Source organism: Sparus aurata, chromosome 13 (genome assembly GCF_900880675.1).
Source record: "Sparus aurata chromosome 13, fSpaAur1.1, whole genome shotgun sequence".
In the NCBI taxonomy this organism is placed as follows: domain Eukaryota; kingdom Metazoa; phylum Chordata; class Actinopteri; order Spariformes; family Sparidae; genus Sparus; species Sparus aurata.
The window spans coordinates 21,803,444-21,825,316 of NC_044199.1; the positions used below are offsets into that span (position 1 = coordinate 21,803,444).

Below are 21,873 nucleotides of genomic sequence, written 5' to 3' on the forward strand. Positions count from 1 at the left end.
CCGTCCCATGGGGATCAGTCTGCATGGATGTGGCTGGCCCCCTGGGAGTGACAGGGAAGAAAGGTGAGAAATACCTCCTGGTGCTAGTAGATTCAATGTCAGGATATGTGGTGGTTAAACCAGTACGAAAGGCTAATGGAAACAGTGTCATTAGCATGCTGGACCAGGTCTGCAGTAACCTTGGAGTGCCCAAGGAGCTGCGAACAGACAACGGTACTCACTTTCGTAATGCCCAGGTGGACCAGTGGTGTCAGCGTGAGGGAGTAATGAGAGTCTACTCGCCACCCTACACCCCTCAAGCTAACGGGGTAGTAGAACGAACCATTGGTTTGGTAAAGAACTGGTTGGGCAAGAATGCAAATTCCAAAGAATGGCGTATGCAGGCAGTGGAGGTTGGGCGAGCCTTGAATGACAGACATCGGGTGGAAAGGCCCTCCCCAGCGGAGGAACTGAATCATCGTTCATTCACGTCACTCGAGGTGGGGCGGGGCTCTGGAGATAAAAACAAGGCTCCAGACCCGAAGGTCTCATTTCAAGTTGGACAACGCGTGTGGGTCAAGGCACGTGACCACCCCACCGGTACAGCAGTAAAAGCAAAGTATGAAGCATCTGACATTGTGAAGCAGATACTGGATAGTAATACAGTACTGTTGAAGAAGAAAGGAATCCAGGGGGTGGAGCAGCTTAAGCCAATTCCTAGCTAGAAGAGAACCAGGAATTCAAAATGGCCAGCAGCACACATCACTTGCCACCCTACATCAGACTGGCCACTGTATATGGGGTGGTCACCATGAGGAGAACAACCTCGGGGCTCTGGACAGGCAGAGCCCTGAAGAAATTGGATTATGCCAAAAAGGGATTCCTGTCAGAAGAAAAGGAGGTGTTGGAGTGGAGGGAGATAAAAAAAACTGTTGCGTAGTGTGCTTGAAGCCCACTACATTGACCATCCGATGGGAAGGACCAGGTCATGGGAAACCTGCAAGGCCCGACGGGGCCAAAGGGGAGTTCAGAGGAATGGACTACAAACCTGTTAAAGTCATGGATGCCTACATCTGTGGAATATGTCGAGTTACGAGCCTGCCACGATTGATCATTCTCACTCAGTGGGATCTGAGGGGGACGAGGCATGAACCAGCTGAGTGTGCCTGCCAGTGGGATGGTGAATATGTCCAGTACTGCAGCGGCTGTTCCCTTCTTCTCAGGAGCGGAAGGCTGTTTCAGGTGGGTCAGGCGAGAGGATGGCAGGTGAGGAGATTCCTGGATCCATTGGAGTCATTCAACCATCCTATGGGTGGTGCGATCTTAAGCCAGGGTCCTGCTGCAGGGGACGGGATTCGCCGGAACAAAGCCCTGGGATGTCCCTCCGCTCCGCCACTGTACCCACCCCTGGGGGTGAGTAAACTCAGGGATGGTGGGGATGGGCTGGAGGCAGGACACCGACGCCAGTCCCACTTGGAGGAAGCAGTTCAGGCAGCGTGGCCATACAGTCCCCTCTACGGGCAGGTGGCTACACCTCCGCTGACCACCACCCAGGTCCCACTGGTGATAAGAGTATATCGGGACCTGGCAGGACCGAGGTACACGTCAGGATTGGAGCAAATGCCTGATGACATGAGGAAATTGGCGCAGGAAAATGGATGGGAGGGACCATGGGAGATCACCACCTGGGGGAACCTGATCGACGAGGTTGTTAAAGGCCAGGACACCCTGCTCAGGGATTTACCCGAGGTCCCTCGAGAGGAAGGAGCTAGGGGCACAAACTTGTACTTCTGGACCACTGGGCTTGATGCCTGGGGTAATGCTGGAGCCAGAGCCAGAGAGAAGAGTGCGGAATTCATTGTGACCCCGGAGGCGTGGCATCGTAATGGTGTCATGCAAGCACCTGGCACTCTGGCTGCCACACCCGTAAGGCCGGAACATACCTTGAGGGTAAGAGTGTCAGTACAGATGGTCATGGTCCCATTTCGAGGAGTGTACTCGGTGGGAGTGGACATCAGAGTTATCAAGAACGTGTCAGAACCTGACACGCCAGAGCCTTCCCCGAAAGTACCTGAGAGAGACACCTCATCGGTGTCCGAGAGGAAGCAGAAAGATGGTTTAATTGATCTCACTGCGGAGGAGGTGGTTGATGAGAGTGCCAGCGACATGAGTGCGGCTATAGGGCGGCAACTTGACCAGTCGGAAATGGAGGTTGATGACGCCATGCCTAGGCCATCCTCGGCCGGGAGCACCCCCTGCAGGGATGAGACCGGGCCCTCCTTGCTCGAGGTCCTGGACTTGTCACCAATATCATCGACAGGCTCACCCGTCCAGCTAGAAGATGGGAAAGTTGCCATGGGGGGGTCAGGTCGATGCCGTGATCGCAGCTATAGGAGCACCACCCGACCCAGTGGATATGGAGGTCGACAGCACCGGGCCCGGACCATCGGAACGCGCGCCTGGCGGATTGGGGCCTGCCATCGAAGGACTAGCGCAGTCACGGCAGCAACCAGCAGATCCACCTGTCGACGAAGGAGATGGGGAAGGGGCCGCAAAGAGTCAAGATGGCGGGGCATCCAAGGCTGTGTCATCACCATCTGACCGAAATGTGATGGAGGCTGACAGCTCCCAGCCAGGGCCATCATCAGAGGATGAGTCCATCATCATCATCGATGCCCAGTGTCTGTCACCAATACCGGAGACGGACTCACCTGGTGGCTCAGACGAGGCCGGTGAATGCATCTGGATCGACTAGGACGCCGCCAGCAATGCCTGATCTCAAGAAGGGGGTGTCAGAAGAGTTGAGATCCATCTACTCCTGGCTGAGAGATATCAGTATGCACACACACACACAGCTGCAGCCACCCACACACACACACACACTCACAACATACAATCCTGCCAGACACCAGACAGGGGTAAAGCTCGGGATCTAACACTCTACAATAGTAGAACGTCTCTGGTTACACCCAACACTGATGGAGGAGCCAGTGGAGTTTCTGAAGGACAGGCGTTATTTTGTCATGGGTGCGGGTGTGGGTGAGCAGGCGAGCAGCAGAGTTCTGGACAAGTGCTATCAACTAACACAATTCCTGAAAAGTTTGGACTTCAGTCGCCATACACCACTGATTGAATTAAACAACCAAAACCCCACAAATTCAGTATGAACAGTTTTAAGTTATTTGCAACATTAAATGCATTTTTTTCCTAAACACCATCCCCAACCAACAATTTTCCTTTTTTTATGAGCTCTAATTTCTATTGTTCAAGCTCCAACTCCCTGTGCTGCAATACTCTTTCATGGTCAAACTTCAAGAATAGAAGTTCCTTCTGTTTTCAAACGTTAAACCTGCAGGGGTCTCAACAGGAGAAGACATACTGGGTTTAACCAGATCGCCACCAGACAGGATTCCTTTTTCCACCATTTCACTTTTCAAACTGATTTTTAAATTTTCATTCAAAGGCTTATCAGTCACTTCAATATGTGCTCAGCAAGCTTTAATAATTTGTCCTTCGTACATTGCTCCAATACCTCCTATGAAGGTGTCCTAATAAAATCCTCTACTAAAGATCCCATTTTTGTTTACTTACCAAAAAGTATAGGACAGTCAACACCACATTGTCCAACTTCAAAAAAATCTCACCAAAACTAATACCTCAACCCTAGTCTTCGAGTGGCCACTTGCAAGTGGTTATTATACACTCACAATCAGTGGGTAGAAAAGAAACTGGTTAAACCAAGTGACCCTCCAGAAGCCACTCAGGGGTTCCTACTTTCACCACCACACTATCGATGAGAACACAGTGAGTTCCCTAAACAGAACCCGCTGTCTTAACCTACCAAGGGAACAGAACTCCAAAACAAAATGCCATACAAATGACCAGCATTTATGAAAAAAACTAAATATTTAAAGGTTACCACAGGCTGATGCAAACTCTCCTTACAAAACAGCAAGACAACTATCTGTGTGAGTCCCCCATTGAAATTTAACCAAGCCAAAAACCAGTAGTCTATTTAGCTGACAAGTCCCCACTTTGTCATGAACCAGCTCTGGGTCCAGACAAAATATGAGAGACCACACCAGAAGATTTCAATTAACAAAAGAGTGTATTGGTCTAATCTAAACAACTATATACAAAAATAAGATCAAGTTTGTAGGTCAGTATCAGCAGTGGTATTTGAAGTGTATGGGTGTGTGTGTGTGTGTTCATAAGTGTAGTGCAGTGTAGCAAATAACTTTTACTAAATTTAACCAAACAAAAGCCCTGCATGGATGACGTATAGTCAGGTTATATAGGTGAGGTATCTCCTCCTGCCAGGCTGGCTCTACACAGTTTGACTTGGCACTTCAGCCCGGCGCGGCAAGGATTTGCATTTCCATTACAATAATGCTTCCCGCTTGAAAGTGTGGCTCTAACTGATGATGTGCTTGGCTTGTGTAGAGGTCTGAAGAGCAATTGTGAACACCCTTCCTCCCTGCAACACTATTGAAACCCTAACTCCAACCCTACTTTAATTTTATAAAATTAATTTGGTGGCAAAACCTATTCATTCATCTCCTATAAATTCTTCACAATAAAACTCCTGTTATTTTTTTATTTAAAAGCATTTATTATGAAGCAGCAACATCAGGAAATGCTGGGACTTTACTAGCAGTGACTTAACACAACTCCTGAAATACCTGAAGAGGACTTGAGGAAACAGTAAAATACAGAAGATACCTAAAGGTTTGAAGAGTGACACTGTTTTTCTTATTCAACTTCCACTTTAACTGAAATGCTTGTCAGTGTAAAAGAATTTCACTTGTGTGTGAGAGCTTTTTCAGTATGGTATGAGTTTTGTTTCATGTGTTTGTAAAATGATTAGCTGTGTATGCAAGCATTTTACTAGTCTGTGTGTGAGCTTATCACAATACTTTATAAGAGCATTTTATGAGTGTGTTTGAAATACTTTTCACAATACTATATGAGAGCATTGTGTGTGTGTGTGAGCTTTCCATCTGTATATGTGGGGAAATCATTTTTCAGCTGTTTCAGTTGTATGTGAAAAAACCTTTCACTTGTATGAGTGTGTGGTTTTCAGTATAGTATGTAAATTAGTTTGGTATATATGTATGTGAGAGATAATTCTTAATATGTCCCCAACAGCCCCTCATCTGCTGCCACCAGGCTGCCCTGCTGTTGCTCTGCCAACTAGCCTGTTATTTCGACGTAACACTTCCAGAGATAGCGCAGTTGCAACAGCCAAAGTGGTCTTTGTGTTTACCAGGGCAAATACATCTCACAATCTGCTGTATCAGCTCTGGCTTGGCCTGTTTGTGTATACAAACCAACTGCAAGAAAACCTTAAAGGGATAGTTCAGGCTTTTTGAAGTGGGGTCATATAAAGTAGATATTAAACATTTTCTCAACCGTAGAACCAACGTATCCCTATGCATTAGCGACAGGTGATTTGCGAGCAGCGCGAGCACAGTGAACCTGAGTGAGCGGAGTGAGAGAGGTGGAGGGGAGCGCTGCACATAAGAGAGACGCTGCGCTCACACAAACTGTGAAGAAAAACGAGTGATTTGCTGAACTTATAGAAGAGAAACTACAACAAAAATATCGATCTCATCACGCTAGTATCGATCTGATACCAATACTCACCTTGGTATCGATACTATCAATATTTGGATCGATCTGCCCACCCCTACTACGGTTAAGAAAATGTAGTGCCAAAAGAAAGGCCGGTCTGAAGGCGATGGAAAGCGGTGTGTATTTTCTCTATACAACGTACACTTGAACTGTTATAGATTTTTTTTAGGTGAGCCTTGTTTTAGGTGGTTAAATTTCGCTCTTTCTCTGTACCCCGTTCACTGCAGTACTAAGCACAATCCATGACCACCACATAACGACCACATACAGTTAGGAAAGAGAATGCTAGGTAGACTACCAGGGTTGCAAAAATCTCCCATAACTGATGGATTATTATTTCCTTAATGTATGTTCAGTGGTTATCTGGTGTTAATGGGTTGTGCTTTTTTCAAAAGTTAAAACAGTACAAAAACTAGATTTAATTTATATTGTAATTAATTATATCAAATTAAATTATTTGAGTCAAACAAAAAACAAATAACTTTCTAAAACCGTATTTATTTCTTAGTCTCTTCTCAATCAAACAATATTCCCTCCCCATCACTTTGCACAGTGAAATACTAACAACCAGGCTACAGCATTGAACTTTACGTACGTTTGCCTGTTTGCAGAATATCTCAGTTGTGAACAGATTTAGGTGTGCAGATTTATTCTTCCCACCCACTATTTGAATTAACACCCTTCAAAATAAATCGAATACTCAACATAAAATGAACACAGCAAAATTATTTGAGTCATAATTTCAATTTTCAATTTTAATAAAAAAAGTTTTTTATAAAGTCTATTCTCAAGTCATTTGTCTTCTGTTAAGTCAAGTTGCAAGTCATTAAAACGGTGACTTGAGTCAACCATGCCCAGATCTCTGACAGGAACATAAACTTTCTGATAATTAACCTAAGCCCTGCTCCTAACCAGGTCCAAGTGGTCACGTCATCAACAGTCCAGAAAGAATTATGTTACAGTGTAGGACAGAGAAATTGCCATATCAGAATCATGACTGAGAGTATTTCAGCAACAGATGCCTCCTTAGTCTATTTTTAAAAACAGGTATAGATGGGGACATTTGCATGTCTCTATCAAGATTGTTCCATACCTGTGGACCTTTACAAACAATACTGAGGTTGGTACATTTGAGTTTCCGTTTTTTTCCCTTAATAAAATGCTTCTTCCTAGTCTGATATGAATGCAGAGGAAAGGAACTGGAATCAGGTCACAAAATCTTTCATTGAGCGTATTAACAACACAAAACATAGTACAAGCATTATGAAAAAGTATTTAAGTTCAGTAATTTTCAAAAGGCCATAGTGATGAAAAAGCGGGTCGGAAGGAGCGTCAAAATTTAGCCCAAGACATAGCTCGAATAATTTTCTTTTGCAGAATTGTCAAATTCCCTACGTGGCTGGGGAATGCATTGCTCCAAATAATATTGCAATAATTAAGATGAGGCTCAAATAATGACCAATATAATGTTACAAGTGCTTCACTATGGAGTAAGGTCGCTGTCAAAAAGACGTGTGCATGATTCTAATATTCGTATTCGTAATGTTAAACTTTTGTGTGCAAATAAAAATGTTGTACACAAAATTCTACTGTCATATACACAAGTCTGAGAAATTGTTTGGGTTAGGATTGTTTTTATGTGAGTATGAATCTAAAAGCTGTGAGTGCAAAGTCTTGTGAGCACGACTCTAATTTCTACGACTACGAAGTCTTCACTGTGAACACGAATTCAAGTTTTTGGGTACGAGTAGAAAAGTGTTGAAATGACGTCACGTAGGTCACAGGCAGGTCACAGGGGAAAATAATCGAACGTCGATCACTCCAAACATTGCACTGTACCTGTCCTCTGTGAGAGGGGCGGGTCGAGAGGCGAGCTACCGGAATCTGACCGGACCAAGACCCCAAGACCAAGAGAGAGATTTACTGAAACTGTAGCAGAACCACAAGGTCCAAAAGACTGAAACAATCCGGTGCCCAGTGAAGGAAAAGAAGGAAAGAAGAGGAAGACGTGAAGAAGATAGAGGTACAGTAACGTCAATGTGATGAAGAGAAAGGAAATTAATAGTTTAATGATCGTAGTTACCGTGTGTTAGCTTGCTAGCTTACGTCGGACGATAGCAGCATTGTTTAATAATCAATAAATAGTTCGAGTCGCCGTGTGTTAATGTTACTCCACCTTAAATTCATCAGGGACGTTTGGAAAGTTAACATTGGGCCTGTTCAGGTGTTATTTTACAGGTGTCTTTCCAGCTTGTATGTCAGTTAAAATGCTAGTAGTTTTCCATCCCCTTTGTAATAGTGTAGTTGTAAGCCTTTGGTTTATTGTGTCACAGTATATGTTTGTTAAAGTGTATTACTGTTAATACTCCACATCTTAGCTTTCCCATATCATTCATAGGTGAATGAATATACGTATATATATATATATATAAATATATATATATATATATGTATATATATATATAAAATTGTATTGCAATGACAATAAACTGAATGAATCTCATCACATGTTCATTATTAGTCTTATGTATAGCACACATCAAGCATCTGTTTTTGTTTTTGTTTTTTTATTAAAACTAGTGCAGTGCCCGTAACAAAAGTGTATTCCTATAAAAAAAGTGGGAGGTTAAGGAGCTTTTTCATGGATGGCCAAATGAGGCTGTGTTTGAAGGTGGGACATCAGGGATATTTAGGTTTTCTGTGAAATCTGATATTCCAGGGTATAATTGGCTGTTTTTGACTATTTTTGATTTTGCCATTATATTTCACCCTAAAAACTATTTACTTGGTGTCATTATTTTTAGCACAACCTCACATGTGTGACTGTACAGTTATTTTTTTTATTTTGACAAACTGTATTAACACAATGACCTAAAATCACAAAAAACCCATAAAATCCGAGTAGAAAAAGTTTGATTTTTTTACTGTGAAAACCACAAATAAACATATTTACAACAAACCATTATTTTTTTTTTTACTTATGATGCAAATATAAATTGTTATTTGCTAAATTTGTGCATACATTTAAAAAATTTACAAAGTTATATGTAACTATTTACATTTAAATGCAGGCAATGCTCAGGTCTGCCTGTGCTCCTTGAGAGCTGCACTGCCTGCTCCACATTCAGCATCTTCTCATTGTTCTGAAGTCAATGCTCCACATTCAGCATCTTCTCATTGTTCTGACTCATTAAACAAAAAACCGACTCCACTACACACTAAACACACTACACCAAACACTACATAACACACTAACTACACACTCCAAACACGCTAAATGTAACAAAACTCTCAACTCTCACACACACCGACCGTCGTTGCATGTCAATCATCCGCCTAGGTCCCTCCCACAACTTCCTGTTCCTCAACAACCAAACTTGCTGCTTGGACACTTTCGTGACAAAAGCCCGTTTTTACCCTTTCTTCCTGCACCAGACACAAAGCAAACGTGACGGCAATGTTCGCGAAAAAGCGTGGCGGACATTATTTACCCTAGGTCCGGTTTTGGACGTGCCGATGCGGCCGGTCCGTCGCCTCGGGAGGTGGGCCGTGTAGCTAGCAGCTAGCGGCTAGCAGCTAGCTAGCGGCTAGCTACACATGAACATCCACAGATTCCGATTCCACTGTGTTGTCCACGCGTCTCCGGATCTCCTCAGACCCGAACAGACTCGGTCCGGACTCGTTTAATCTCATTAATCCACAACAGTCAGTTTAGATGCACAGAACAGAACGGACCGAACCGCCGGCAAAATCCCGGTCCAGCTCGCGCCGCTGCAGGTATAAATCCGCTTGTTTCTTCAGGTACGTCGTGGGCTTGAGCTCTGCAGTGATTGGCTCTGGTGCGCACATGGCCACGGTGTGCAGTGATTGGCTCTGGTGCGCACGTGACTGTGGTGGCTCTGGTGGACAATGCTCAGCGGAATGTGTAAAGCGTTTATGAAATACTTTATTCACGGTATCATTGCAGTCCAAACAAATGCTTAGATGCACACCACTGAACCACGCAGCAGCCATGTTGAAAGTCTCGGGTCAGTGTGATCCTTATCCGCAGAGATATTTGACCAACAGACACACACACACACACACACACACACACACACAGACAGTGATTCCGTGCATTTATAGAAAGATGTAACATGCAGTGGTCACATATACTTCTCTTCTCTCTTCAGATGCAGTTTTAAAATATTTCACCAGCCCAGTGACACAGCACCAGGTGCTCCTGTCCCTCTACCGCAACACAGCCCAGTGACACAGCATCAGGACTAAAGGCTGACTGGACATCTCTTCTGACTAGTTCACAGAGGACCAGTTCAAATAAAAAAGCAGTTACTCATTTTCCAAAAACAAAGATGGGAGAGTGTCAACATGACTTTTGTAGCAGAGTCTTAGTCAATGCTGAAAAAATCAAAAGAAGCTGGCTGATGTACTCAAACAGAAATGATAGCTTGCACTGCTTCTGCTGCTAAATGTTTTCTCCAAAAGTATACAGACTTAATAAGGAAGGACTAAAGGACTGGAAAAATGTAAGCCACTTGCTGAAGGTTCATGAGGATGGCCAGGAACACAATAATCACATGGCAACATGGAGGAGTTGGAGGTCGTTTTGCAAAGTGGCTGACAATAGATAAGAGAGAGACGGCACTCTGAGGCTGAGAAATAATGTTTGTGCAATGCCTTATTTATATTGTATTTTTATCACTTGTTTCTTTCTTCGGTTTTTATTTGGTGTGATATTTTTGACTTAAAATAAATAAAATCTTGAATACATACATGCAGTTTCTGTGTGAGTGTATGAACATTGATTGTGAAATTGATGGCTATGATCTTGCCTAGGGTACCAGATTACTCAGGGCCGGCACTGTGGGAGGAGCTGCCAGCTCAGGTGTAGCATCACAGGTAAAGTCAATAACGTATATATCCAATATTTATTTCATAAATTGTGCCATTTCAAATAATATACAGTTCATGGACTTACAGACTTACTGCTTTAGCTTGCAAGCTAAATTGACATAAATCTGTCCATCATATAAGTCCAGTTTCTGTTCCTCTTTGCTAACCCTCCTCTCGGTCATGTGCATTTGTCTACAAGGAAGCCGGCATGAAATCAATCAGTGGATCGATGGATTATCATACACACATTATGATGTGTATATTGTGTAGTCGTATCTGTCATAAACAAGAGATTACGGGTTACGGGGCGCGTTTGTGTCGCGGTGCTGCAGAGGCGAGAGCTGGGGAACCGGGTCGGAGGCTCCATTCTCCATGTAACAAGTTACAAGTCGTTAATTTAACCAGCACTATTACTCTGAAGCTGTTTAATTAACGCAAAAATGAACCATAAGGCAAATGTCCCGCATAGTTCATTTTTAGCCTCTTTCCATCTGTGCTCCTCTGATCAGAGCGGTGTCTATAGCAACTGTCTGTTTTACAGAAATTGACACAATTTATCGATAAAGTCGTATTTTGATCAACTTTATGTCTCAAATTAATTATTTCATATTTTGCAGGTCAGTGCTAATTAACTAGCAGAAGCCAACTTCTAATGCTAGTAATAGTAGCACAAATTTCGCGTCACCGACATGTCGTTAGCTTGCTAGCTAAAGCAGTAAGTCTGTAAGTCCGTGAACTGCATATTATTTTAAATTGTACAATTTTATAAATAAATACTGGACATACACGTTATTGACTTTACCTGTGATGTTTCACCTAAGCTGGCATCTCCACCCGGTCCACTGCTGTTAGCCAAGGCTTTGGCGCATGCGCGTTTGGAGTAATCGGAGTTCGATTATTTTCCCCTGTGACCTGCCTGTGACCTGCCTGTGACCTACGTGACGTCATTTCAACACTTTTCTGCTCGTACCCAAAAACTTGAATTCGTGTTCACAGTGAGGACTTCGTAGTCGTAGAAATTAGAGTCGTGTTCACAAGACTTTGCACTCACAGCTTTTAGATTCATACTCACATAAAAACAATCCTAACCCAAACAATTTCTCAGACTTGTGTATATGACAGTAGAATTTTGTGTACAACATTTTTATTTGCACACAAAAGTTTAACATTACGAATACGAATGTTAGAATTATGCACACGTCTTTTTGACAGCGATCTTACTCCATACTTCACCAGGTAAAAAATGCCTCAACGTAAAAAATGATCCGACATATTTTGACTTATTTTTTGGTTAATACATCAATATGCCCCCTGAAATGTACGAACTCGTCCATTTGAACTCCCAGGAATCTAGTGGTCTTCACTCTCTCAATAGGGCTGTCATTTATTTTAATATCAATAAGTTCAAGGTTGCTTTGATTTCTGTTTGAACGAAAAATTATAAAGTTTGTCTTGTTTAAATTTAGTGACAATTTATTGCATTTTAACCATGTATGAACCTTGATCAATTCATCATTTAGATTCTTTTGCAGATTGTGTATGTTCTTGTGTGATAAGAATAAATTAGTATCATCTGCAAACAGAACTTTGTGTAGAATGTTAGAACAATGTATAAAGTCATTTATATATAAAATAAAGAGGATAGATCCCTGACATATTGTTTCCTCCCAAACATGTAGCTACAAAACCAACTGAGAGCAGTACCTCTGACACCATAATATTGAAGCTTATTCAAAAGAATTTCAAAATCAATCGTGTCAAAAGCCTTTGACAAATCAAGGAAAACTCCAATGCCTATCTTGCCCTACAATCATACATTTTTTCCAAAAGATACTTAAAAGTAGAAAACAAGATTATTAAAATAAAAATAGTAAAAAAAGAAGAAGTTCTGAACAAGTTCAAATCAAAGCAATGTAGAACAATGTATTAAAAATGTTTCAATGTGTTGATGAATATGTTTCCATTCAGACATGTTGACATGAGATTTTCAGCAGGCCGGTTATAACAGGCTGTACCTGAAGGCAGACTTTCTAGCTGCTTTCTGCTGCCTCCTGCTGCTATGTGTGTGCTGCTCCTCCCACCTGCTGCAACTCGGAATCCAGTTGAAGTTTAGTTGTCACTTGGCAAGGAAGGACTGCGAGAGGTGAGCTGACTACTTTCTAACTTTTCACTTTTCACAGTTACTCTCTTCCATAAATTATATACTCCAAATTCCCCTCTAACTTGTTATTCTTACACTAATAAGATGAAGAACTGGGATGACAGTGCAGTTTCAGAGGAATGTTGAGTGAAAGTCCAAGCAAAGAAAAGAGAAGTATTATTTTCCGATCCAAATGAGCAGTGCTGTTGGTCAGAGAAGTCAAAAGTTTCAGCTGTTTACATTAATGCTAAGCTACACATTCTGTAATTATCAAGTGGTGACATGTGCAGATTGCACGTTACAACAAACTCATTATATATGTCATTGTATAAACTTTATAAAACCCCCAACAGGAATATGGTGTAGATCTTTAACTTTAGCAACTACTGTTTAGACCCTCATAGTATCTAAATATGGATGCAGTTATATTAATAGAACATGACATCAAATGCAGCACTTTGTCTATATAAGAGGATAAAAACATTGTTTTTCTGCTGTTAAATTCTAAACGTCCGCAGTCAATAATGATTCATTATTGATGAATCGATTGATTAATTTTACAATGAATCAATAATTGTTGAGTCTATAAAATGTCAAAAATATTTGATAAATATTCATCAGAAATACCCAGAGGCCAATGCAATGTCTTCAACTTGCTTATTTCGTCCAACCAACAGCCAAAAACCCAAAGACTTATGTTTTGCTTTTTAATGCTTAATTTTGACTTAGTATTCAATAAGTGCAAACCAAGCAAGGATTTGTAACCACAATTCAGCTTTGAATCTTTGAAACCTGGTGCTACAGAGACAGAGGAAACAAAGTGAGGTACCAGGCAGGACTTAGTGTAATAGCATGTTTGGTAGTTAATTACTTGTCAGGTAATCACTTTTTGACAGTATATTTACAGTATATTTTTTAAAGCTCAAGTTTTCTCAAGGAAGTCAGACAGTGATGAGGGGAATCACAGATACCACGACAAGGAACAGATTTCTATCTTTCAAAGCTTGGAAAACAAGACAAGCAACATTCTTCTTTGGAAAGAAAGAACACGCTCTGTTTTTTTCACAGGGACCTGAGTCACCTTACGGAGGACTAACTGTTTCTTGCAGCTCAGTTTTAATGCAGCCTTGTACTTGAGAGTAAGACATGATTACAACCTTCCTAACTTGGGTAATGAATAAACAATGGCAGCCTGTGTAACCACAACTATTTATACAACGAAGTCAAGTCGAAGTTGTAGCTGATTGACATCATTTGTTTTTGGTGAGAACATTTAATAAATAGAAGAGAATTTTCTTAAAAGATTTTTTATATAAAAATGTGAACCTATGTAGCACTGCAGAGATAAACAAACTGAAGTTGTGTCCTTGTTTCACTATAAATCAGTATTGTTGTTAATCAGGCAGACATCACAACCTTGCTGTCTTTGTCAAACACTGATCTATTTTCTTAGAGATACTGTATTTTTGGTGTCCTGTGGCAGACAGAAGAAAAACAAAGAGTAATAGTCAGTGGGAGGGAGGAGTGTGAAAGGAAGAATGTTCTAAAGAGAATATTCTGCAGTTTGTGAGCATTACATGCCCAGGCAAAGGAGCCTGTTTTATCAAGCTGCTGTAGTGACTTCAATACTAATCAGTGCTCTGTATTCTAACAAGATGTGTCCATACATGTATTCATTGTGGACTGCTTTTCTGTGTTTCATGAGTTGATCTTTTTTGTTCTTATTTGAGAACTAATCTGCTGCATGTTTTACTGATATCATCTGATTCCATTTCACATTCAGATTTAATTTCCCCATTCTTCTTAAAATGAACTTAAACAAGGAATTGTTTATAGCCCTAGCCCATCACAATAAAATCACAAACTCAGGAAAGAAATACGAAGATGAGCTTAATTGCCTTGTTAACTCATTATAATACAAACTTAATTTAATTCCTCAGTTCACAGTGTAAAATGTGAAAATATTCCAGCTCACCCCCTGCTGGTGCCCGAATCTCTCTCTTATGTTGCTTAATGCCTCTCCTGTCCATGCCCACTCTTCACGTAAACTCTAGGGCCATTGGCTCTATGGCTAACTGATGAGCTAATTAGTTAACATACATGCCAACACTCACAGGACTCTGCCTATTATTAACCGTTTTTTCCCCACTGAGCTCCTGATTGGAAATATCCCCAGTTAATCTTTCAATTTCATAGTGATACCCCAGAAAATCTCCCTTATTCCCCGCCTAATATTGGCAGGTATGAGCAGTAGCTAGCTTAAATCAAGGATAAGCCATATTCTACAAAGTATTCCTTTAATTGTTTGTTTAATTGTTTTATCCTAAGTTTTTTCTCAAGTAAATCTGAACGTGATGGGGACATAAGTCATATCCCAGCTACCACAATAAAGGAAATTGATCTTCTGCTCATCTATTAACAATCTATTGAAGAATACTAACAGAAAAACAGTCTCTCTCACATTCTTATGTGAATCTCAGATAGAAATTTCCCTTGATTCTTGCTGTATTCTTTTTAGATTCACACTAGTCTACAGAGGGTCAAATATGGCTGCAGAGAACAACTCCAGCTAAAGAGTAAACACAAACATTTCCTGGTGGACAGCACCACTCACCCTGTCTATGTAAACGACTGACTGGACTTGGGAGAACAGAACAAAGCGTTCAGCAGCTTGAAAAGAAAAACTGTATGAAGCAAGACAAAAACTCAGTACTATGATCGACCTGAGTTTCCTGTCGGAGGAGGAGCAGGAGACCATCCTGGCTGTGTTGAGAAGGGATGCTCAGCTGAAGAAGGCTGAGGAACAGCGTGTCCAGTGAGTTCCTTGTGTCAGCTGCTACATGTTTCAACAGATTTGGGTGGGGTGCTTAACTTGTCTCCAAGTTTGATCTGTTACAGTCAAGACTTTGTAGAAAGTACATGTATTGGCTCCCTATAAGTTCCAGGTTCAAGTGAACATTTTGCTTGCAGCACAGCAGAGGCTTTATACCTGGGTTTTCTTGTAGTAGATTTTTGTAAAGACACTAAATTCTATTCTTAATTTGTTTATACTATATGAAATAATGTTCATATCCATTTCCCTCTTACATTTCTGTATTCAGGAACCTCCAGAGGACTGTCAGTGACAGGGGCCAACTGAGGTATATGACTGGAGAATGGTTCTACGAGACCAAGCAGCTTCGCCATCAGGATCGAATCCATGGATCTGACATCATCAGGGCCTCCATGAAACAGAAACACACACAGAAACCGCTGACTATATGTGAGTCTGCTATGTGCAGCATTGGTTCACTCTCGCTCTGTCATTGTGAGATGAGCATGATGCCTTCAAAAACAGGTTTAGTGAGATCTGTGACAGCGTCCATCAATATTTTACCATGGGAAGAGTTAGAAAAAGCTTCAAGGCCTCAGTGAGAAGAAAAATAATCTGTTTTAAGTGCTTCTCCTTTGGAAGAGCCTTTAGTGAACAGCTACATGGCTGAGGTTCATAAACTTAAACAAAATGACAAACAATGTGTGGCAAGTGCCCTCACTCTTGTGAGCTTTAAACTGCAGCTCCCTCCACTTAAAAAGGCAACTTGCTTCAGAAGATTGGACTGGAATTCACTCAATGACCAAGATTCAGCTTTTTTTCTTTTCTTTCTTTTATTTGAAGGTGAAAAACCTTAAACAAAAATAGAAGGTCAAGAAAAATGTAACCCAAGAAACCATAATCCACATAACCCAAAATCAAATACTTAATCTTTTAAAGTACTAGAAATCAATCTTGAAAACAAGTGTAAAATACCCATACTTAAACACCGTAAATGAATTAAATACATTTTAAAGCAGTATCTAATGATGATTTTAACCTTACAAACTTTGTCAGCTTTTAACTCCCGTAAATACACAGATCATTATTTATCAAATTACTTTTAGCTTGAATACTTTTTAAAAATACACCACGTTATTAACTGTGTTTTCAACCCACTTGATATTAAAATACATAATTTTGCAGCTCAACTCAACAATGTGTTTATATGCCAACTGCCAAGTAGGCCGCATTGTTAATTTCTTCTGGGCAGGATGCACATGTTTCACATGAATTTGTCAGGTGATTATTGGGTTGGAATGACGCATGTTGGAATGAAGCATGTTTTACAATGAATGGTTACCTTTCTTTAACAGTAGCTGTTTGTTGTCTGCTGCAGTGGAACTCTCCCAGATGTTGCCTGAGAAACCCAGTTTTGTCAGCTGTGATAATAAAGAAGTGTTCGTCCCATCTGTTCTCTGTGGAATCCTTCAGGAGCCTCAAACACAGCTAAGCAATAAAACGTGAGTACACAGAACCGAAGCAGGAAGTAGTCTGAAAGAGGAGGTAACACATTCATCACATCACATCACTACATTTACGACTATACTGTACTATCCTGAAGTTTCATTTTATTTTCTGCTATATTATACCCCCACTTCCCTACATCTCAGAGGGAAAATGTTGTACTTTTTAGTCCACATAAATTTTTTGTGATAACCTTACTTATTAGAACTTTGTAGGTTGAGATCAATAATGCATCAGTAATTATAATTTACAGTAGTAATATACCTCTTCCACACAAGTCAAGAAACCCACCAACACCCGCTACCATCTGGTTTTGTCTTTAAGGAGAAAGAGTACAATCAGCATTAATCTAGCGTCAAATGACTGTGCTGTAGTCTCCAGCTTCCAATGATGAAATCTCAACCCCCGGGGGACAAGCTCTGTTTCTCCCTTGCGATGCTTTTATGGGTGTTGAAGTGAAGGCAGCTGGCTTGTTAATACTTGTCCACCTGTCTCTTGTTCAGTTTGTGCTGAATTTAAAAGAGAGACTGAAGTACTTTGTTACGACCAGGGCCTAGGGGAAACCCTGGCGCAACATGAAAAGGAGACTCCCCCCTTCCCATCCTCCAAGCACCACTAGCAGCAAAGCATTTTTAAATGGTTTTATTCAAAAACATGGCTTGAACACAATCACACTCTGGCAGTCTGGGACAGCTGGAGAGCCTCCAGGAACTGAGAGGAGCTGGCCCTTAAAGTCCTGGCGTCAAGGCAGCAACCAATCAGCTCCCCAGGACAACTTGCAATCACCCAAACACACTCTCACTCAGGTAAAAGAGGGTTATTCAAGGAGAGCAAAGCACAGAGAAATGTTTGGGTCGTAACACCTCCCCCCTTAAAACTGAACATTTCTCCCCTAAAGAAATATTCATGTTCAGAAATGCAATAGGGTGTTGAGCCATCACAAGTCTGTCAATCAATCTACGTAAAAGCGAGGGGTGCCACTCCCACTAACAAAATGGCCACCACCATGAGAAGAGAACACAAAAGCAAATACGCCAACTGTGGTAACACACACACACACACACACACACACACACACACACACACACACCACAAAAACAGCAACGGGTGTCCAACCCAGCCGTGGAGCGCAACAGCCACCACACAAAAGGCATCACTGTGTAGTCACGACTACACACAAATGTTGCCAGTTTACACCTAAGCTGCAAGCACAAGTGACCCAACAAAAATGAACTGCCACTCCCACAAGCAAAATGGACACCTTGTGGTCTCCAACCACCATTACTATAATGGAAAGTGTAAGAAAAGAGACAAAGTGACCAGACAAACTGGGAAGCCATACCCACCACTCAAAATCCACTGATCTGTGGAATGCATCAGTGCATCACCGAAGACCAGGAACCTAGTCAGCTGCAAAACATCACTCAGGAAAAGGCAAAATAATGAAGTGGCAAGTTCTTGAAAATGCCCGGCAGCTATCTGGTCAGGGTGCTCAGTCAGAAACACAACATGCAGCAACAACAAACTAACAAAAGTGATGACCTTTATACTTCACTAAAAAAAGGTTGTCCAAAAACTCTTTTTAGTAAACTCTGTGTACACAAACAGTGTTTTCAATGCTCGTGGTCATGTGTGGAGACCCTGGTGATACTACGAGCAAAGTTTCATGTTGTGTCAAGCCTTCTGAGTATTTTAAAAATAGTGATTTTGATGCTATTGCTAATTTGCCCCAAGCACTCCCATTGAAAATGAGTTTGACCCGAAAACGATATTACCGTAAATCTTAAAAGTGCCTCTTTCGTCATAATTATGCTTTTACACAAAGGTTTGACATTCACAAAAAAAGCCTAGGTTGCATTTTGGAGAGAGTTTCACTTTAATGTTTTTTTGTCTCTGGGGAAAGTTCCTATGGAAGCAAATTTGTACCATAATTCAAATTAAAATGCATTTACAGAAATGCTTTTTCATTTTCAGAATGTAGCTGCATTTTTTGACTCATAAATAAAATTAGTAATAAATCATCCAGATTGCATTTTCATTTTCTTCTTTAAAACTGCTCATTTTGTTACACAAAGACAAAGAAAACTGCTTTTTCGTTTTGAAGCCCTCCCCCCGCAAAAAAAGGTCCAAAATTCAATTTGAATTCGCAATCCCAAGTGGCGCAGGAGAGTGACGTCAGCGGCCTCTCTTCTTCAGTGTTGCCAACATGGCGACTGTCTCGCTAGACTTAGTGACTTTTCAGACCCTCTAAGCGACATTATTTCGAAAAAGCAACTAGCGACAAATGTAGCGACTTATTCAGATCATCGGGGGAAAGGCGAGAAATAGATTATATAGTAATTCACATGCTGCTCAGAGTCATCGCAGTCCACGGCTCCTCTGCAGCAGCGCCGGGGTCTCTCCTGTCCCCTCCTGCGCGGCTGCTCAGGCGACAGGCCGGTGTGTGGGGGCTGGCTGGTGCAGGCAGGAGCGTGGATCTGATATCGGATAGCTGCCGTTTACTCTGTTTTGATCTGTTAATGTTAGGTGTCTTTAGCACAGGTGAGACCCAGAAGCGGACAGGAGGCTGTAGCTGGATGCAAGGAGTGTTTATTGTAACACAGACAAAGTCAGAGTAGGAGGGGGTGTGCACGGGGAAGCCACGCTCCGGGGCGCCGGAGAGCCGGCAGTCCTGTCGGCACTCGGAGGAGCGCCGGGTGGGTGGAGCTGGAGCGGGGTCTCGGCTCGGTCGTGGCACGGGAGGTCGTTGGAGGCAGAGTAAAGCAGAGTTAGGGGGGAAACACTGGTAGAAGTTAATGCACAAAAGCTTTAGTCTTGGCAAACCTATGACTTAGCCAAATACCGCGCGTCGTGCACGAAATCATCTGGCAACGGGGCGGCGCGAGGCACAACAACACAACAAAACCACAAACAACAACAACAACAACAACAACCAACACAAAACAACAAAACTACCCCCCAGGGGGGACAGCCTGACATTCCGACAAACCACCATTGCGAAACCCCACCATTCCGCTGTTCCGACCCTCCCCTCAAAACACCGCTGTTCTGAAATTGATTTTCAAGTTTACATTACTTCCTACATCAAACACTGCCGGCCGCACTCACACAACTCATTGTTTTTTATTGCTAATAGGCCTATGTCACTACCTTCATTTATTATGTAGTTATGTAGTATATTTTTGCTTGCAGCAAACACATTTAAACGTTTGTCTAATCTTTTTACACGCTCTATCCGTGGTGCTGAAATCCCCACTTCCAGCCGCACTCGCACAATTCTGAAATAAACTGTGGCCCATGGGTGCGATCTGCCGGGGAATGACCCCTCTGGTCGTTCGTTTTAACATAATTTGTCTTTGTGGAAGGTTAACAATGTATGAGTGGATTGAGCAGTGCTGCTCAGTTTGTCTTTGAAAAAAAAAAGCAGAGGAGAAGACAATAGGCTACCTATGTATTTTTGATTCAATAAAAACTACATGAAATTGATTGTGAATCCATCTCTTACAGCCATAGACAGATTATCATGACCACGGGCCTACACACGCAAACTGTGCGCACGCAAAGGCGCAAAGGCTGTTACATTATTACATTGAATGTAGTAATGTCCGTAAACGTAATAAACCTCAAACACCTACTAATACTACTGACCGTGCGTGCAAAATCCAGCTGCTGACCCTCCGCACACAACGGATCCCCCGTCCGCGCTCCCTCTCTCTTATAATTGTTTGCCCGAAAAATAATTTCCATGAAGAAAACATCGCCTGACATTTAAATTTAAATTCCCATTGACGATACAAATCTCAAAAAATCTGGATGTATTGCTCATTTGTAAACACAACACTTATCAGTCTATAGGCAAGAATCTAAAGGTTTATTAATTCAATTCATTTCAAATTCACTTTATTGGCATGAATGCCACAACAACAATATTGCTCCAAGCACCAAGAACCACGAAAAGAATACCTCGCACAGTACCATTATACTTGCTGTGTGTGTGTTTATGTGAAATAATAATAATAATAATAATGATAATAATAATAACTTTGAACATTATCACAATTAAGTTATCAATCTGCAATGTAAACAAAATGCAAACATTACAGACTTCTAACCATTTTTCTAAAAGTGTCTGTATTTTAATTGAGAATAGTTTTTATATAAATTACACAAAAGGAAAAGAAAATGTGATTTGCTTTACCTATTTCAGCCATAAGCGGTCATATTGACCGCACATCATTTCTCGGGATTTCATTCATTGTCTCTCTTGTCTCTTACTTTGTTAGCGGTCTCCAGCTGTGCGACTGTAACACAACTTTATATGAAGAAGGACTAACACTAATAGCCTAATTGATTCTTATTTCTTCCACTTACAGAACTGACTCGAAACAATGTTATTATATATGACGTTTCTAAACCAAATGTCGCGGCTTCAAATGCATCAAATTCCCACATCCAGTTACGCAGGCAGCTTTCCAGGGTGCTGAACCAGGTCACAGACAAAGTAGGCTGCACTCTGCGTTCTGATGTTTGCTGGGCAGATCTGTCCCCCTTGCTTTCTCATCCACTCTGTTGTGGGAGATCTCCCACAGAGCAAAAGCAATACACATTTTTTCTCTCTCGGCTGAACTCTGGCTTGAGCCCACTTCACCCAGGCGTGAGCCTGCAGCCCCCGCTCCTGCTAACAACAGACCGGGGGAGAAAACAGACATTCCTTTGCTCAGAACCCATATCAGGCTGTGTCTGAATATGCACGAAGATCGGTATAACGCATTGGAGTTTGGAATTTCGGATATTTAGCATGATAAAATAATTTCAATTCAACATAGCCATTTGTCCAGCTGAAGCATAATGAGCGTTATGTCATTAATATGAAGTAGGCTTGTTTTACGGTTAATCAGCCACATGATCC

General features: G+C 41.7%; 1 protein-coding gene across 7 annotated transcripts in view; it reads left to right on the forward strand.

The window, feature by feature from the left end:
* Positions 1-12,613: 12,613 nt before the first annotated feature.
* The window catches only part of sytl2a (synaptotagmin-like 2a), a 43,966-nt gene continuing 34,706 nt past the window's right edge, over positions 12,614-21,873 (forward strand). For 6 of the 7 annotated variants that reach the window (XR_003986496.1, XR_003986497.1, XM_030438574.1 and 3 more), the window contains exons 1-4: positions 12,614-12,649; positions 15,165-15,461; positions 15,748-15,908; positions 16,837-16,960. Coding sequence is in view for 5 of the 7 variants with exons in the window: in XM_030438574.1 (XP_030294434.1) it covers positions 15,361-15,461; positions 15,748-15,908; positions 16,837-16,960 (386 nt within the window). In the remaining 2 variants the exon portion in view is untranslated. Of the gene's footprint in view, positions 12,650-15,164; positions 15,462-15,747; positions 15,909-16,813; positions 16,961-21,873 lie in introns of those variants that run through there. The other variant, XM_030438575.1, reaches the window with a different exon arrangement.